Source organism: Cyclospora cayetanensis, unplaced genomic scaffold (genome assembly GCF_002999335.1).
Source record: "Cyclospora cayetanensis isolate NF1_C8 unplaced genomic scaffold, CcayRef3 CcayRef3_contig_227, whole genome shotgun sequence".
NCBI lineage: Eukaryota > Apicomplexa > Conoidasida > Eucoccidiorida > Eimeriidae > Cyclospora > Cyclospora cayetanensis.
This window is the reverse complement of record NW_020312178.1, coordinates 12440-28406: the sequence shown is the minus strand read 5'-3', so window position 1 is coordinate 28406 and position 15967 is coordinate 12440. Positions and strand designations below refer to the sequence as shown.

The window sequence follows — 15967 nt, the reverse complement described above, 5'->3', positions numbered from 1 at the left end:
TCCGAAGGCACCGGACGCTGCAGCAGGAAATGGCATCACCTGGCTCATGCCATGCAGCTCCTAGTAGATAGAGAATGTGGAGTCAGCCGCTCCAGTGGCAATAGAAGCACCCATTATTCTTGCAATGGAGATTAACGAAATCAGTAGTCAGCTGCGGGATGCTTCAGCACAGCGGCAGCAATATTAGTCCGTCCATCAGCATGTTCTCCACAAAAAGCAGGCAATGCTGCGACCGCTGTTGTTAGGGTAAAGGCTTCTGGAGATGATGGTTTTGCTTTAACAGTCCTATGATCCATGTCCACTGTGGTTACTTCGTTTGCAGCTAAATCCCCTATATTTGCTCCTGCTGACACTAGAGCCGTGCTGCTATACTGTTGCAACACATGTGAATGAGAGGCGTCTATACTACAAGAGAGTACTAGTATCAAGTCTAGCGCCACTTGCGCTGAGTAGTAGCACATAATCAGCCGCCTCTTTGCAACAGACGAAGAAAACAGTGCAGTACTACAATTGTCAGTACAGCAGGCGTGGCCTGCAACAGGCCCATACTGCAGCTCCTGTGTCTCAAAAAAAGCAGGTGCTCTGGGTGATGGGTGTCTTATATCATGAGCTTGGGGACGTCAAGGGCATTGTGCCAAGGTCGAAGGTGCATTTGCCTTGCTTCACAACCTCTCCATAGTACGAAGCACTGGAGGCTTTGCAAAACCCTGGCACTGCTAACGGTGCTACGTATAAGTCATGGAGTTACTGCGGCTACCACTTCCACCGGTGCCGGTGGTGCTAGTGTCTAGTTGACTGATCCTGTTGACGGCGTTCCAAATGAGGAATACCCATCTGCCGGTACCTTTCCGCCTAGGGCTGCCACTTTGCGCTTTAGTAGGTCTCATGCATGTCCTGGTAGGCACGTCTTTTGCCCCTTCTGCCGCCTCACCGTTCGGTGTGCGGCCACCTTACAAGCTTATCAAGCCAGCCGTCCAGCTGTAAATACGAATCGAATGGCGCACACATGTAGAACTGACGGAAGGTTCATAGATCTGGAAACACATTGGGCAGCTTTCCGCAGGTGCTTCCACCTATGGTCTCATGACTCGCTTCTAAGAGTCAAGGGCTAAAAGGCTAAATGCCTGTTTCTTTCACAAGCGATAGTATTTGCTACTCGTTTTGGGATGCAGTAGTTAGACGCAGCGTGCATGATAAGGGGAAGGATACCACCATTGGTGCTTCAGGACGAGACGCATGGCCGCTCTCATGATTCTGTTTAGAAACTGCCACACACGACACCCCTCTGCATGGATTTCTATCAGCAACTGGAGAGTCAGGTTCCTGTACCGTTGCGGCGCGCCACCCTGGCTGCTACCGCGTGTGATTGCAGTGCCTTGATGTATTGCTGCGGTGTAGTGTTTCGCCGAAAAACAAGACTTCTTCAAGGCCCATGAGCAATCAATGGCTAGACACATCCTCTGTGCGTTCTGCCGCTGCCCTCAGCATTAAGGGCTGCACGAGTAGCGATATTGAGCACGGGGAGCGACAAATATTAAAAACCACCAGCACTTACAGCTCAGTAGCTGATCCTGCCCGGACCCCGGGGTCACCGTCAACCTATATCCCCGGCGTTCAACTAGAAAAAAAGAATGATACGAATAAAACTTTTTTTCTCGGCTGGCTTATCATCGATACCCCGTAGGGTCGTGCATTTCTTGGTATTCCAATGCTGCGAGCAGGATAACACCAATTCGCTTGAGTTCGCGAGTCGCTAGCTCCAAGAAGAGTTGTTGCTCTCGCAGTGCCTCGTTTTGCATGGCTATACAATGCTCCTGATGCTTGTGCTCTTGATCCTAGTGCTGGCTAAAACCTGGCTAACTTGTTCGCCTTGAAAGCGTTCGTGCCCTTGCAACAGAGCAGTGCCGTTAGCATGTGAGAACGCTGTCGTGGTCACAATAGCCACCGTAGCACGCTCGCTGGTTTGCGTTTCTTCGCCAGTAGCTGTAGCTGCTCACGATAGTGTTGTGTGGCTGCCCTGTTCACTTTATGAACGGAAGGAGTTGCAGCTAAGAGGATGCTCAATTGGATGATACCTCTATACTTCTGCAACTAAACACAATCGTCTCGCCGTGCTGCACGCTGGGTATGGTATTGAGTATATTTACGCTGTCACGAAGCCTTCCACAGACTTTACTTTTGAACGAGCTCTCACGCGGATATTGAATATGGTGCAGTCGGCCACTGCATCGTGTACGTATAGCTGCTCAGTCCTTGGTTGGTAGTGCAATTTTGAAACTTCTACGGCTGCCGCTCTGCTACTGCGGCAGCTATGCATTTTTTCAGCTGTTTTAAGAAGGATTGGAATGGGGCGTTTCGGCAGCAGGCCATTTGGTCCTGCTGTGGAACAGCTGCACAAGCCAAACGTGAGTCTTCGCAGCTGCGGACTCTGAAATGCATGAGACCCTTTTGCGACAGATGTGCAATAGATATTACTTAAAGGGGATTGAAATTAAACCCTAAAACGAGGACGCTCACACATTTTTGAGGATTTAGCCGTCGTTGAAAGTTGGCCCTTTTAGTTTCCGCTTCCTGTATCGTCCACCATATCTATGGCGTCTTCAAACTTTGCGTGTGCGCATGCATAAGTGTTCATTGGTGCCTATGTCGGCAGAATTGTATTTTCAAGCTGAAAGAACATCCGCTGATACATAAACGCGCACCCAGATATACTGACATGCTCAACAGAGTCTCTGCATGAGCAGCTCCACCTAGGTGATACGCCATTGCCCCGTGTACGCATTTACTTGGAGGCCTTTTCTCTGAGCAAGTAAGTGTGCATATATAGGGTTCTCTGCAAAGATGTTCACAGACGTATCAACTCGACACTCACAAACACCTCTCAACACGTTGAGAAAATGGATATTACCCTGCGGGGATATGTGTATCCATAGGCACTCGAGATACGTGTTGAACTTTCTGGAGTGTCTGTGCGCAAGTATGACTCCACTGTTCAGTCACAAAGATGCTTGTGTATGCATTTTACTTGAGTCTGGATAGCCCTCAGGACCAGGAAAATCGCATATAGAATAAGTCACTGGGCAGCATTGAATTGATCGAATACTGCAAACTCTGTGTACTGCTGCCCTTGATGCTGTATCCACTGAGAACTCGCCTGCAGTGGGAAATACCAGCGGTAAAAGCCTTGTTGCTCTACGCTGCCGTAACGGCGTCGCTTGAGTGCAGCAGCTGGTCGGCCACGCTCAGTATCGACAACACCAGTAGCACTTAAGTGACAGACGTATTAGGAACATTAGCAACAAAGTGCACAACAGCATATGTACTCAAATTAGCACCGGCAGCACCACTGTATAACTTTGCGGTTTCTCGTCTTTGAGCTGCCTGAAGCCCGCGGGGGAAGGAACTATGGTTTGTGCGTACGGAAATGTCCATATGCATGCATCTTAGAGGGCGGGCAGGGCATCTCTTAGATTTTCTGCTTCGAGGGGAAGCTTTAGAAGACATTGATTGGCAGAGTCGCTTAAGCAGATGGCTGACTACGGGTCCTCCAGGGTATATATATTTGTTTACAGATATTCAAGCTCATCCCATCATGTGCACAAGCAGGGCAAAACAAGGGTGTGCTACTGCTGCAGAACTTTTGCTGCTGCAGAAGTGTTGCTGCTAGACTCGGACAGCTGCATGAGTCTCTGTAAAAGTGTTACTGCTGCGCAAGCCCTTGAACACGGTGTTGAAGAGTTGCTGCAGAACCATTTCTGCTACTGCAGGCACTACTGCTGTTGCAGACGCTGAAAACTTCTGCTGTTGCACAAGCTGGGGCGGAACTGTTGCAGATCTGCAGAACTGCTGCAGAACTGTTGGAGTTGCAGGACTGTTGATGCTGCAGAACGCTCACTGCTGCATAACTGCTGCATAACTGCTGTACAACTGCTGCAGACTTCCTACTGCTGAACTCTTCATGCTGCAGAATCGCTACAGGACTGCTGCAGGACTGCTATACGACAGCTGCAGACTTCCTGCTGCTGAATTCGTCATGCCGCAAAATCGCTACAGGACTGCTGCAGAACTGCTGCAGACTTCCTGCTGCTGAATCCCTGTTGCTGCAGAACTGCTGCCCGTACAGCGGGTACCGCCGCTGCCGCAGCAGTAGGCGCACCAAAAAAGTGCAGAGCGACAAAGGCCCCCAAATGGAAAACATATCCTGAATCGTTGACGAGCAGCGCGTAGAGGCTGGTTAAAGAAGACGCCGTTGGTTCCAGGGGTGGTGTTTGAAAGCACCCCTGATTTGCATGCACATGTTTGGTTGTTGCTGCTTTCGTGGTTGCTGAGACAGCGTGAAGCCGATCCCATAAAGAAGAGGCCTCAAGGATTGTGCCACCTGGACACAGGCTACCTCTGCCACTCAAGGCAGCTTCTTGGGAAGCCGGGCAGAGAGCGAGGTCCTCGATGGGCAATCCGTGGAGCCTTTCGAATGCGGCTGCGGAGTCTCTTACCCGCGGCTGGTGCGGCAGCAGCATCTCGAAAGCGAGAGGTGAGAAGTGACGACACCGGGGAGCAAAGCAGCACGCGGCTGCCCTTCTTGGAGAGGCGTTTTGGCGTTGGCCTTCGCGTTTGCGTTGCGGCATTACTGTGCCGCTGCCTGGGAAACTCCGCGCAGATTTGCAGCTAAGCAAGCCAGACCCAAGCCTCCAGCCTGCGCCAGACGGTGGTTGTTGCAGCCGTGTGCGAGAGGCTGGCTAGAAGCGCACAGGAAGGCTGGAGGGTTTGCCCCCGAGGGTGGTCTGCAAGTGCTTGCCGAGCGGAGGCCCTCGAAATCCCGCGAGGTGTACATACGGCTGGCTGCAGCGTTGGGAAGGAAGCCATGAGGGGTCGGCGAGGCGGCGACCAGGAGGGGATTCGGAGAACTTTGAGCGCATGGATTCCAGCTGTCGCGACGCGCAGGTTGCTGCAGGCGGTGCTGCAGAGACGGGCAGGCTCGGCTCGCCGTCAGAAATTCTCTGGCGAAGTCGCCTCCTCCTGCCTTCGCAGTGCTCTCTGTTGGCGGATGCGCAGACGACTGCAGACCTCCCCAGAGACAGGAGGGAAAAAAGGGGGGAGCTGCGGGATTGAGGGCAGGAGCGGGGGGCCTTAGCGGCGCGCATGCGGGCAGGCGGCTCGAGTGTGCTGCTTCTCTCCACTGCTGCTGCTGCCGCAGCAGCTGCGGCTGCCAGTGCCGCGCCTGAGGCGATGAGGCCCACGACTTGTAGGCCCAGAGAGGAGGCCCCTTTGCAGGGGTGGTGGCGGTTGCTGCCGTTGCTGCTGTTGCAAGGTGGCTGCATGCGGCTGGCATGCGGGCTGCTGCCTCCCTGCAGATCAGACTCGAGGAATGCGCTACCACTGCAGGCCACAACTGACCTCCTCCTGATTGGGGCTGGTACACTGCCATCAAGGGTTGGTGGTGCTGCATGTGCTGCTGCAGGTGCTCGCGCTGCAGCGGCGTGATGCGCGGCTTGTGGGGGGGGTGACACTTCTGTTGGTGCTGCCTCAGCAGCATGAAGGCGAGTTCGTTCGCCTGGTGCTGGGTGACGCGCCGCTGCTGCTCCTCGTGCTCTTTGTGCTGCGTGCGCTGCTCGACGACGGGCTGGCCCTTCAGGCGCCCTACGCGTGCTTCCGCCTGGTTGGGCATCAGCTGCATCTGCAGCTGCCGCAGCAGCTGCTCCTGCAAGGCCAGCTGCAGCTCCTGCTGCCTCTGCAGCCCTCCGACTTCTGGAATCTGCGGCAGGTGCTGCTGCCTAGCTGCAAACATTTCGATCTGCTGCCTCGTGTGACTCTCTGGAGGGGCCACATCTGCTGTCGCTTCACACGAGGACGTCCACGCCGGAACCGAGCGGCCCATGCAGGAGGAGGGGGAGACGCGGAGGGAGAGGAAACTGCTGCTGCACCTGCTGCCTCTGCTGTAGTTGTTTGTGCTGCTGTTGCTCGGCAGAGATTTCTCTGGAGTCGTCAGGAGCGAGGTTACGCCAGTGGTCTCAGCGGCTGCTCTAGCGCGGCTCTTCGGCTGGTAGTAGTGCTGCTCCGGGCTAAGGACGAGCGTGCTCAGCCGCTGTTGCTCCTCCGCAGACAGGGAACCTGGGAGCCACTTCTGCGGCTGCTGCAGCCGCAGCTTCTGCAGCTCCACGTGCAACTCCAGCTGCGCAGCCACTGCCTCCGCTTGCGCTGCCGCTCGTGCAGCTGCACGGCGGGCTCGCCTCCGCCTTCTGGAGCTGCGGACACTCCCATCTGGAAGTACTCTGATTTCTGGAGGCATCGATTCCATGCCTGCTGTTGGCAGGATACCGGGTGTCTTCCCCGCTGTGTTTGCTGCTTCTGGCGAGGCTGCCCTTCTTGCTGTGGCACGTGCTTCCCCGCCAGCCTGCTTTTTCGCGGCACCAAATTTTGTTGGCTCGAGTTTCTTCTCGCCCGCCCTCCGCAAAGTCTGTCCTTGGGCGTCCGCTGTTACCGGCGTTTCTGGTGAGGCGGATGCTGAATGGAGTCTCACGCCGACCGCTGCTCGTGTGACTGCCGCCGGAACCGCCGGTAAGCCTCGAAATACCACGCAAGTCTCGTCACCTCGCGGGGAAAGTGCTGGCCTCGGGCGCAGTTCCTCGACGCCGTGAGCGAATCTGAAGGGAGGCGCATGGGAAGACGCACAGGGGCGGTTGTTTTTCTTTCGTGGGTTGTGCGTTTTTGCCGCGCCAGGGGTCGCAGGGAGGGCAGCTGCAGCTGCTGAATTGGGCTCGGTGTGCCTGCGGTGGCGCACGCAGCACTCCCTGCCGGCAGTCTGCGGTCTGCGCGTACCTGCACTTGTCCTGATTGAGGCAGAGGGAGGGATCTTTGGACCAGAAAGCACAGATTGCCGTCTTGAGAGTTTGGCTGTCTTCGGCGACCTGCAGTTCGTCTGGCCCATGAGCGTATCCGCAGTTCGGCCGGCTACAAGTGCCGCCCTGTACGAGCAAGGGGCACCACTTGGTCCTTTCCAGCGTGGGCGGCTTTCTGAGCTCTGCCTGAGGAGCCAGAAGCACCAACGGCATGAAAGACACGCAAAGACAAGGGGCTATCAGGACGCGCTCGCAACGAAGCCAAGGGTCGCGGCTTGTGTGGGGAGCTCGGCGACGGGCAGCACGCGCTAAGTAGAGCAGAGCTCGGCTGGATGGGCGCATTCTGGCGCTGATTTCGCTCACTTCGCAGTGGGCGTAGCCGCAATCAAGGCCCTGGGAGCAGCGTCCAGGGCGCCCCCCCCCCATAAATGGACAGAGTTGGGTCCTGTAAAACTTTGTAGTCCGCAAATCTGTGCCGTGGACGGGCTTGCCTCCCGCCGCAAGTTGTTGGAGCCGGCGGGAAGGAGGCAGCAGGTCGCCTGCCGGCCTGACATTCTGCAGAGGGAGGAAGGTCGGCATCCTAAGTGCTAAAAATCAGGGATGCATGTAATGGGTGTTCGGGATTGGTGGAAGGACCTGAAAGCCGCTCAAAGGTCCGTGGGATTACCGCCCAACTATAAGTTGGGATGAGAAACTGAGACTTGTGTTCTGGAGAAGGAACCGGCTGGGAAGCTGTGAGGCCGCTTCCCTGTGAATCAAATGGCTACGTGCTTCTTGAAGCCAAAATAGAGGGTTGCCCTCCACTAATCATACGGCCCAGGGTGCCCATAAACAGCGTTGCTTGGGGACTGGCCGCTGTGTGAGGCTTAAAGCGCAAGCCAGCACCTCTTGTAAATCCACAAGCGGGAAAGGTACGAACTGACTTCACCCCACGCGCAAGAGTGGATGAGCAGCAACGCCGCACATCCTGTATGTGGCTAAGTCACTGCCAAACGAAACCTGCTGCGAATAAAACGAAGGCACAAACACTTTGGTAGCATTTGAACTTTGATAAAACGCAAAGTATTTTCTTTGCGGGCTGAATGGTGTATCAGCGCACAACGGACCCGCAGCAGACATATGGGGCCACTCTGTCGGGTACGGCTAGAAGGGCGCAAGCAGCTACCAATTCAACACATTGGCCTTTCTGCGTGAAATTTTTATCTAGGTACGTTCATTATGTTTAATCATGGACCGAACACCCATAAAGCCTGCATGTTGGAGAGGTTTCGGCCCCTTTTCAAAGGGGCGACGCGCGGCGACCGCGAGGGCTCGGACTCAAAGAGTTGATTTCACCACGTGGATTAACTTTCTAATTAAGAGATATTAAATTGAAAAATGCTTTATTAAACGCAGCTCTACTCTAATTTGAGCTTCAAACATTGTTTTCGACAGACATTTCGGGATACCATCCCCCTGAAAGAGAATAGGCTGTGCATGCAGCACCTTAGCCAATAGAGATGTTCTTTTGGTGCTAGTAACTGCTATTAAGACGAAATACAGTCTGCATAACCAAGACCTACACTTTGACAATGGTGCCAATTCACTTGAGCTAATATCGAGGCAGAGCGAGACCGTATTCTACAAGCAGGCGTCTAAAAGAAGTGTATTTCAGTACCGCTCGAAATACCTATTCCCAATGCGTATCTTCATTCATCATGTCAATACATATTCGGGCTTGGCGCTCACGCGCACATTGCGGCGGATGGACAATGTTTTAAATCGTCTCTTCGGCACTGCTAAAGGGATAGAAGAAAGCGAAAGTATTGCAGCTGAAGAGGAGCACGATGAGAAACGAGTGCCTGTCCCCTCGTGCATTAGGCGGTTAGTGTCTAAGAGGAATCCCCAGCAGCTACTACAGAACCTCCTCACGTGCAGTCTGGCTGTGTTCGACCTGCACAATACAGACCCCGACGAAGTCGAATTCATATTCAAAAAGCTCAGAGCGGCACAGATAGAGCATCCTCTGACCGTCATTTTAATTTCGTCTCTTCTAACGTGGGGCAATACTCGACGGCAGTATCAATCAGATTCCCCAAAACTTGGTGAATCCTATGACGGGGAAGTTGTCGAGGAGAGTCCCACAGATGCACAGAGGAACAGTTCCCACGCAGATTCCAAAAGCCCTGTTGAAGCAGAGCGTGACACAAACTCATCTTTCACAGTGTTAAATGCCGATGAAAACTCTGGAAACAATCAGAGAAAGTTGAAACCTAGGATCTTCTCAGGGGATAATTTTGAGCTGCGCGTGCCTCCTAAGGCGTACGAGCGCTGGAAAATGGTGGAAACTCTGCTAATGTCCCTTAACTCAAAAGAAAATTTTAGAGGAATCGTCATTTCCTGTGGAATGATGTATGGATACGGAGAAGAAACGCTGTATGATCCATTCAGAGCTGCGTGGCTTGGGCTACAAACCCACAAAGTTATTGGTGCGTACAAGAAAGATAATGGTTTAGGCCTAAAGCTTCACATGTTGGTTTCCAGGACAAAATGTCAGCTTTCAAGTAAAATGATGTTATTATCGCACGTGTGCATAAGAAACAATGTGTATTGCGGTACATCTTGCATGCATATTCCCCATGAATCCAAAAAAATAGATCAATAAAATCAGCAGTGTACAAATGTCTAAGCTGCTTATCTGTTGCTTTCAGGCAGTGGAAACAATTTTATTCCATCCGTTCACGTACAGGATGTGTGTACTCTTGCAAAGACTTTGGCTTTAGATGCTTCTAAGGGACTAGGCGTTTACCACATAGCTGTAGACAAAGCCTTTGTAACTCAAAAAGAAATCCTTGAAGCCATAGTAGCCGAGCTTGGAACTCCTTTCAAAATCCCTGATATAACTGAAGAGGAAGCTGCTCTGCTGGAAAATACGGATATACTCTTACAAGATCTCCGTTTCGAGTGTTCACCCCTGATGGCCGCTGACAGCTTCCCTTGGCACGCACGCGATGGATTTGTCCGCTCAATTAAACAAGTGGCTGCTGAGTTCTGCACATGCAGGGGGCTCAGGCAACTGAAGATCCTCGTAACAGGTAACGGGCTCAACAAGCCCAATTGAAAGGCCCAAAAGTTAAAGGAAATCGTAGCCTTAACCGCGCCGTGGTGCTTCTCGGTTTCGCTGTAAAACGGCATGCTCCAAGCATATGCATTACTCAGAATTCCATCTTTGACTATCAGGGCCCCCGGGAAGCGGCAAGACTTCCATGAGCCAGCGGATAGCTGAGTATTACAATATCTGCCTCGTGAAGACAGCCGAAGTTGTTGAGGCAGCACGAGTGGGAGATGCAAATTTGCAGAACAGCCGGCAAGGAACGTCAGTGCCTGCTGAAGAGACTAAGAAAAAAGGAAAGCGAGTCGTTTCTCGAAGACCCAGATATGATGCAGAGACGATGGCGAAAATATTTCAAGCAAAGCTTTCACAGAATATTTGCAGGTACAGAGGATTTGTTCTGGATGGCTACCCAAAGTGCTATGATGAGTGCAAAGCTCTGTTTCTAAAGTCCAGCCCTCCAACAGAAGCATCTAAGTCTGATGAATCTGGAGAGGAAGAGGTGGATGACACAGCTCATGACGCTCTTGAACGTGTTGCAAAACCTGAATACGATACTTCAGTGGCCCCAGATTTTGTTATCTCTCTCGGTGCTTCAATAGAGACGTGCGAGAAACGACTCATGAACTTACCCCCTTCCGCTGTCGTTGCAACGCATAATGATCGAGAGGGATATCGCAGAAGGCTACAGCTCTATCAGCAACAGAACGAGTCATTAGAAGGACGGCCAAAAGTAACAGATTTTTTTCAGGTACAAGGTGTTTTTAGGCGGAAAAATTGTTGAAAGATGCCTTCGATTGCTCTATTCAGATGTTGTCCATGCGCACCTTGTGCTTTGGGTTGCTGAATATTACTTCATAGCCTCCGTAGACTTCCTAAACATTCTAGGATTGCGTACTGGTAATGTCTGTGTCGCGCAACGTAGGAACGTGGCGTTGAGATCATGACACTACCGACTGATGGAAAAGATATCGATGACCTGTTCAGCTCAACTGTGATATATATCGCTCGCTTCGGCCAAATTCGGAACTTCCTTTTAGAACCCAGCGATTGGCTGAAACAGCAAGAGCAGGCGCTGATGGAAAAGGAAGCTAACGAAGAGCAACGCCGACAGGATCAAGAGAGGCTTGAGAAACAAGAAGAAGAACAACGGCTTGAAAAACAGAGAGAACGGGATATTGCAAGACTCCGCCGGATAGCGGAGCACGAGCAGCAACTGCTGTTGATACGCAGTATTCCCCTTCGACGTTATCTTATGCAACACATAATACCTACCCTCTCAGAAGGGCTATTAGAAGTGTGTCGGGTACTGCCAGAGGATCCAGTGAGCTACCTAGCAGAATTTTTGTTTGCAAGGGCCAGACAAATGGAGTAACAGAGACCTCGCTGGTAGCATAAGCACAGCCCTCGATCGCTAGGCCTTCGGTATACGCGTCAGACCTTACAGGATTTTTCATCAGCATGCCTACTAAAGTAAAATGCTTTTCAAAAAGATGTAAATCTATAGAAACTCTGCAGCTGCTTTACTTAACTCCCTTTTCTGTCCATGCTCCGAAGCTTGGCGTATGACGTAGGAAGAGCAATATCAGAGCCATGTTGGTTTGGAGGTCCCAGTACTGTCCATACTCAGCTTAGTCAATCAAATATTCTGAAAGTAAAGTAGTTATTGCTCCCAGGTTTGAGTGAGGGGTGCTACAGAACCTTCGCTCCGAGCCAGTGGCTCAGGTGACCTGGGCCAGTGGCTCCGTGTGACTCTGTTGAGAGCTGACCAGGGATTGGAGAGGCTTGGGGGGTTTAAATTAACAATACTTGAAGGCAAGCCTCAAGTATGTCATTATTACAATTAAAAATATGAAGTTCAGATGCACGGATCCACAAGGCAACTCTACTCTTGGGGGCTGCAGCGGCATCCGCGCGCACGGTTCCAGGTCACCTGTACGACTGTCAGAGCTGCCAAGGTCTCTGCCAACTTAATCACTTGATTGTCGTCCACTTTTAAATGAATTCATGCTTTCAGATCCTTTTGAAAACAATTTCGATATGTACTCCTCGTGGGTGCGGCAAAATTTTTTGCAAGCTTGCGCCAGAAATCCGTATAAACAACTGTAGAGCGGATCTGTTGGTTTGAAACATAGCTCGTCGGCTGCTCGACCCATCGAAGAAAAGATGAGCCCAAGCCTGCACATATATACTTAGCCCAAATTCATCGTCCCTTCGTTTGCGAAAATGGTACAAACATTCCTTCCTCAGTCCACAGACTGCCAGGAGCTTAGCCCACGCTTGCAGGCAGAAGCGTCTCTAATAGAGAAAATAAATTCATTGAAACAACAAAACGAAAAAAGAAGACTTGAGGCAGAAAAGCTCAAGGTGAGTGGGAAAGACCGAGTTACATCTACATCATACCTCACTACTTCATGCATTTACAGAAAAGTTCCTTTGTAGAAGTATGCATGTAGCAAGGCGCCGTTCATTTTTGTTATCGGCAGCATAGTCTGTGGAGCACACCCACAGTAATTCAACCTAAAAAAACGTGACACGCTGAAGCGGATCTGCTGTGCCACGGTCTTTTCAAGATCCAATGGTGGAACTACTTTATCTTTCAAAATGCTCATCGCAACCGGTGGTGACCTTAAGACTCACGAGTGCTCCACGAATTGGCCGAAGTGGGCTATTTATCTTGGTGATTTTAGGATGCCCATTCGCCATAACCCAAGTACTGCTAATACTAGACAGCACCTAAAAGGACGATAGGTTTTCTGCTCGAAGATACATAGTCGTGCAAGATACAACAAGCTACTTTTCCCCCTGTTCTATATGCCCGATCCGCTAAGGGTTGACTACAGGAGTTACACTTGGTTGCGATTTAGTTGCATAGAATTGTATTAGCATATTCGATGGAATTACGAAGTAGGGTCTGAATGTGCAACTGCAAATTCGAGTGTGATTTTTCTCCTGTGAGTGCTGATAAGACCTTAGCAAGATTTTAGGGCGTGTTATTCCGGCTATCAAGCCAAATGCGCCATATTTGGAGAAGCAGAGCGTCTAGCCGGTTATGCCCTCCATAATGTTAGTGAATATCGTTTGTACCTGAATTTAATTTGGCGTCATTGAGCACACTATATGCAACGTGCAATTGCGTATTTTATTACAATTTAGATTCAGCTCTGCGGCGCAGCAACGGGCACATCTAGTGTCCCTCGAGACCCACGTTTTGCAAAAGGTTCTCTTGTCGATACTGCAAGAGAAACGGCCCTGCGGAGATCAGCCGCATAAGCAACACGGGCAAGGTGATTCCGGACTACCCCATTCCAGGCTGGGAGAACGGTGTTCCGTGGTGGCAACCACTGGCCTTTCGCTGGAGAGAAGGCACAACATGGTTGCGTCGGCTGTTGCAGCCTCAGCAGCCGAAATAGCTAACATAAAGGCAGAACTATCAAGGGCTAAGAGACTACTGAAGGTCAGAAAAGACAATACAGTCACAACTTTTTCAACTCGCTAGTAGCTGCTCTATCCGGTTATTAAATTGAGGCAAAGGTCACGAGATAGCTACTGACTTGTAATGGAAGGGTGAAGCTACACGTAAATCAGGCAGAGCAATGAGGGATCTCATTGGGATGACTCTCGGATGAGACTTTGCTTGTATAAACCAGTTCTACTCGTATCTGATTTTTGTGGCCTTTAATGCGAAAAAGGGCATCTTTGTGTACCGCCTACTGTGCTCGTGGGGCCTTTAGGAGACGCTGAAAAGCGGAGACCTGCAAGCTGCAGAGGTATATCACATACCCACAGCGGAGAGATGCAGCTTTTAGAATGGTGTCTGTACTCCACAAGGGCGTGTAGGTCAATTTTTGAACTGGCGGTGTAGTGCTCCAGTGTCCGTGGAGCCCATTATATAAGCTCTTGCTATGATGCTTTTAAAGGCGAATACGGACTTTAAAAGAAGTGTTCTACCGCGGGGTTTCTTCAGGTGCGGCGCGATGCCCTTGAATTTCGGCGGGACGTTATTGTAGGGGCAGAAGACCCTCTGTCAGGCCTCACATTGGGCGAGGCGCTTCTGAGGTGGCTGGAGATGCGCATTAGAAAGCGAGATGCTCAAGAAGAAAAGCTCAAGGCGAAGTTACGGGCAGCGAAACAAAGTGCTCTCAAACAGGCTGCAGCAGCCAAACGGCCCGGATCTGGCGCAAATGACCTCCAGTACATTGACATGCATCAATTAGAAATAGAAAACGAGCAATTCGCAGGAAAGGTTGAGGCGTCAAAGACAGATGTTGCGATAAAAAAGAGGAAATGTGGTATTACATTATGCAATTCCCCAAGCACACTGCCACGGCATTATAACAACAACCCGAGCAAAGCCTCCAGGCATTCACAAAGCAGGCAATAGATACAGGAACATCATGGTCCAGCGCTTTTGGAGCTGCTTTACACAAGCCTTAAGCACATTCTCACTCTCTCGCAGACCTGTACGGCAGAGTGCTGGAGTCACGAGCTTCAGTGCTTTATCTACTAATAATGCTTTGATATCGTTTGCGCAAGCGCGCAAGGCAACAGCGTGCAAGTTTGCTCAACGAAGCGTAGTGCTGTGGCTTTTCATAATATTTCACCGTTTCACAAGTGATGCGCAGAAAGCTCAAGGCCCAGCTAATCCTATATGCGGCATTTTCTTCCAACAGTAGGTACTCTATGCTGCAATATTTTGCTTGCTGTAATGTGGCCTTGTTGTGGGGTTGGACCTGCCGCAGCAAGTATCCTCCAGGCTCAGACTGTGCTCAAGGAACAGCTCGCGCGGAGCTTGGCAGAAGGTGCCAATCTCGCAGCTGGTCTCACCAGCCGACGCGCTGCGCTGGAGCGCACGAAACGCGAAGCGGAACAGATTTCCAAGGAAACAGACGCAGTAAAAAATGAAAACAAAAGGTAGACAGCTGCCTCCGGTATAAGGCATTGTATTCGTTCTAGGTCAAACAGGCCATTTGCGGATCTGTTTCTCCTTCACATTCAAACTGAGTTTGAAACACATGAGGCAATACCTCTATAATGGGTAGCAAACATAAAAGCTGGCAGCCTTAGTATTTCTCTGCCTTATGCATATTTATCTACCTGAGTACATTGGTTCCAGCATGCTCATGTATTGCACAGCTGCTGGTACTGTTGGTGATGCTCTTCGTGTCCAAGTGGTTCCTCAGGCTGCTCGTGCAATCCCGCAATAGCAATCACATCCCTCAAGTAATGGACCTCGTGCGGCAGAAGGCCGCATTGCTGGAGAAGTCGCGGCAGCTACAGTCCTGGAGGCGCAAAGTTGAGGTGGTTGAGCTGGAGGCGCGCACAGTTCGTGAAGACCTAAAGATTCAGGCTTCTCGCCGAGCGGCGGCTGGTGGCATTTCTTCATAGCAGTGCTCACATGAAAGATGAGCGTACCATTGTTGCTTTAAATACGTCTAGGTCCCTCCTCCTCTAAATATAGTGTCTCTCTAGTGCTTTTCGTCAGAATGTAGCTGGATTCAATGAAAGACGAAGCTCGAGGGCGGCGTCGACCAGAAAAGTGTGAAGAGCAGCAGCTATGTTTCGGAAGACCAAGAGAACATTAATCGAAACATCCAGCTTAACAAGGACTTGCAGCATAGACTTTAGAGAAGAGGACAAAAAACTAAGTGCAGTAGCTACGATGAGGACTGTCAAAGTAGAATCTGCGAAACTTGTATCCAAAAAGCAGCATCTACTCGGCAAATGAATTCTCCTGTCGACGTCTAGATAGGCTGTTGATTGCGCACTGTTTTTCCACTGTATCTGGGCGTCAGTGAGCATATACACTTGACACAGCAGCATATGAATACACCGAAAGTGATAATTTACAGCTAGTGGTACAGCGTTGTAGTTGAGCAGCAGATAGGATCAGTGGTGAATGCGTTTAGGGCCAAGGAGATATTCGTTCATGTTCCTAATAGCGTTCTGTCCAGTATGCGGTTACATCCCACTCCCTTCAGCACTACTTCCTCAGGTGGGAACGCTGGAATAGAAATAGCGAAAAGAGCTGTAGCTAGTA

At 50.9% G+C, this 15967-nt stretch overlaps 3 protein-coding genes across 3 annotated transcripts; 2 read left to right on the top strand and 1 right to left on the bottom strand.

The window, feature by feature from the left end:
• Positions 1 to 4624: 4624 nt before the first annotated feature.
• Positions 4625 to 7415, bottom strand: LOC34620952. Its single transcript, XM_026338077.1, has 5 exons — positions 7200 to 7415; positions 6953 to 7164; positions 6251 to 6827; positions 5485 to 6082; positions 4625 to 5064 (listed from the first exon to the last, which is right to left on the bottom strand). The coding sequence occupies exons 1-5, from the start codon at positions 7413 to 7415 to the stop codon at positions 4625 to 4627; spliced, it is 2043 nt and encodes a 680-aa protein (XP_026193862.1).
• Positions 7416 to 8514: 1099 nt separating this feature from the next.
• On the top strand, positions 8515 to 11302 carry LOC34620953 (adenylate kinase 7). The gene is made up of 4 exons (XM_026338076.1): positions 8515 to 9304; positions 9527 to 9910; positions 10056 to 10678; positions 10853 to 11302. The coding sequence occupies exons 1-4, from the start codon at positions 8515 to 8517 to the stop codon at positions 11300 to 11302; spliced, it is 2247 nt and encodes a 748-aa protein (XP_026193861.1).
• An 851-nt stretch (positions 11303 to 12153) lies between these two features.
• LOC34620954 (coiled-coil domain-containing protein 113) lies at positions 12154 to 15315 on the top strand. Its single transcript, XM_026338075.1, has 6 exons — positions 12154 to 12294; positions 13103 to 13384; positions 13662 to 13697; positions 13895 to 14219; positions 14670 to 14841; positions 15111 to 15315. Exons 1-6 carry the CDS (start codon positions 12154 to 12156, stop codon positions 15313 to 15315), a joined length of 1161 nt encoding a protein of 386 aa, XP_026193860.1.
• Positions 15316 to 15967: the final 652 nt, after the last annotated feature.

Excerpts from the sequence above, each read along its gene's own strand:
- LOC34620953 (XM_026338076.1), top strand. The coding sequence starts at position 8,515 with ATGCGTATCTTCATTCATCATGTCAATACATATTCGGGCTTGGCGCTC. Across the intron at positions 9,305-9,526 it reads ACAAACCCACAAAGTTATTG|GCAGTGGAAACAATTTTATT; the intron begins GTGCGTACAAGA and ends TGTTGCTTTCAG. Across the intron at positions 9,911-10,055 it reads ACTGAAGATCCTCGTAACAG|GGCCCCCGGGAAGCGGCAAG; the intron begins GTAACGGGCTCA and ends TTTGACTATCAG.
- LOC34620952 (XM_026338077.1), bottom strand. The coding sequence starts at position 7,415 with ATGCCGACCTTCCTCCCTCTGCAGAATGTCAGGCCGGCAGGCGACCTG. Across the intron at positions 7,165-7,199 it reads GCGGCTACGCCCACTGCGAA|CCGAGCTCTGCTCTACTTAG; the intron begins GTGAGCGAAATC and ends GCGCCCATCCAG. Across the intron at positions 5,065-5,484 it reads TCACCCCCCCCACAAGCCGC|GTCTGCAGTCGTCTGCGCAT; the intron begins GCATCACGCCGC and ends GTCTCTGGGGAG.
- LOC34620954 (XM_026338075.1), top strand. The coding sequence starts at position 12,154 with ATGGTACAAACATTCCTTCCTCAGTCCACAGACTGCCAGGAGCTTAGC. Across the intron at positions 12,295-13,102 it reads TTGAGGCAGAAAAGCTCAAG|CAACGGGCACATCTAGTGTC; the intron begins GTGAGTGGGAAA and ends TCTGCGGCGCAG. Across the intron at positions 13,698-13,894 it reads GAGACCTGCAAGCTGCAGAG|GTGCGGCGCGATGCCCTTGA; the intron begins GTATATCACATA and ends GGGTTTCTTCAG.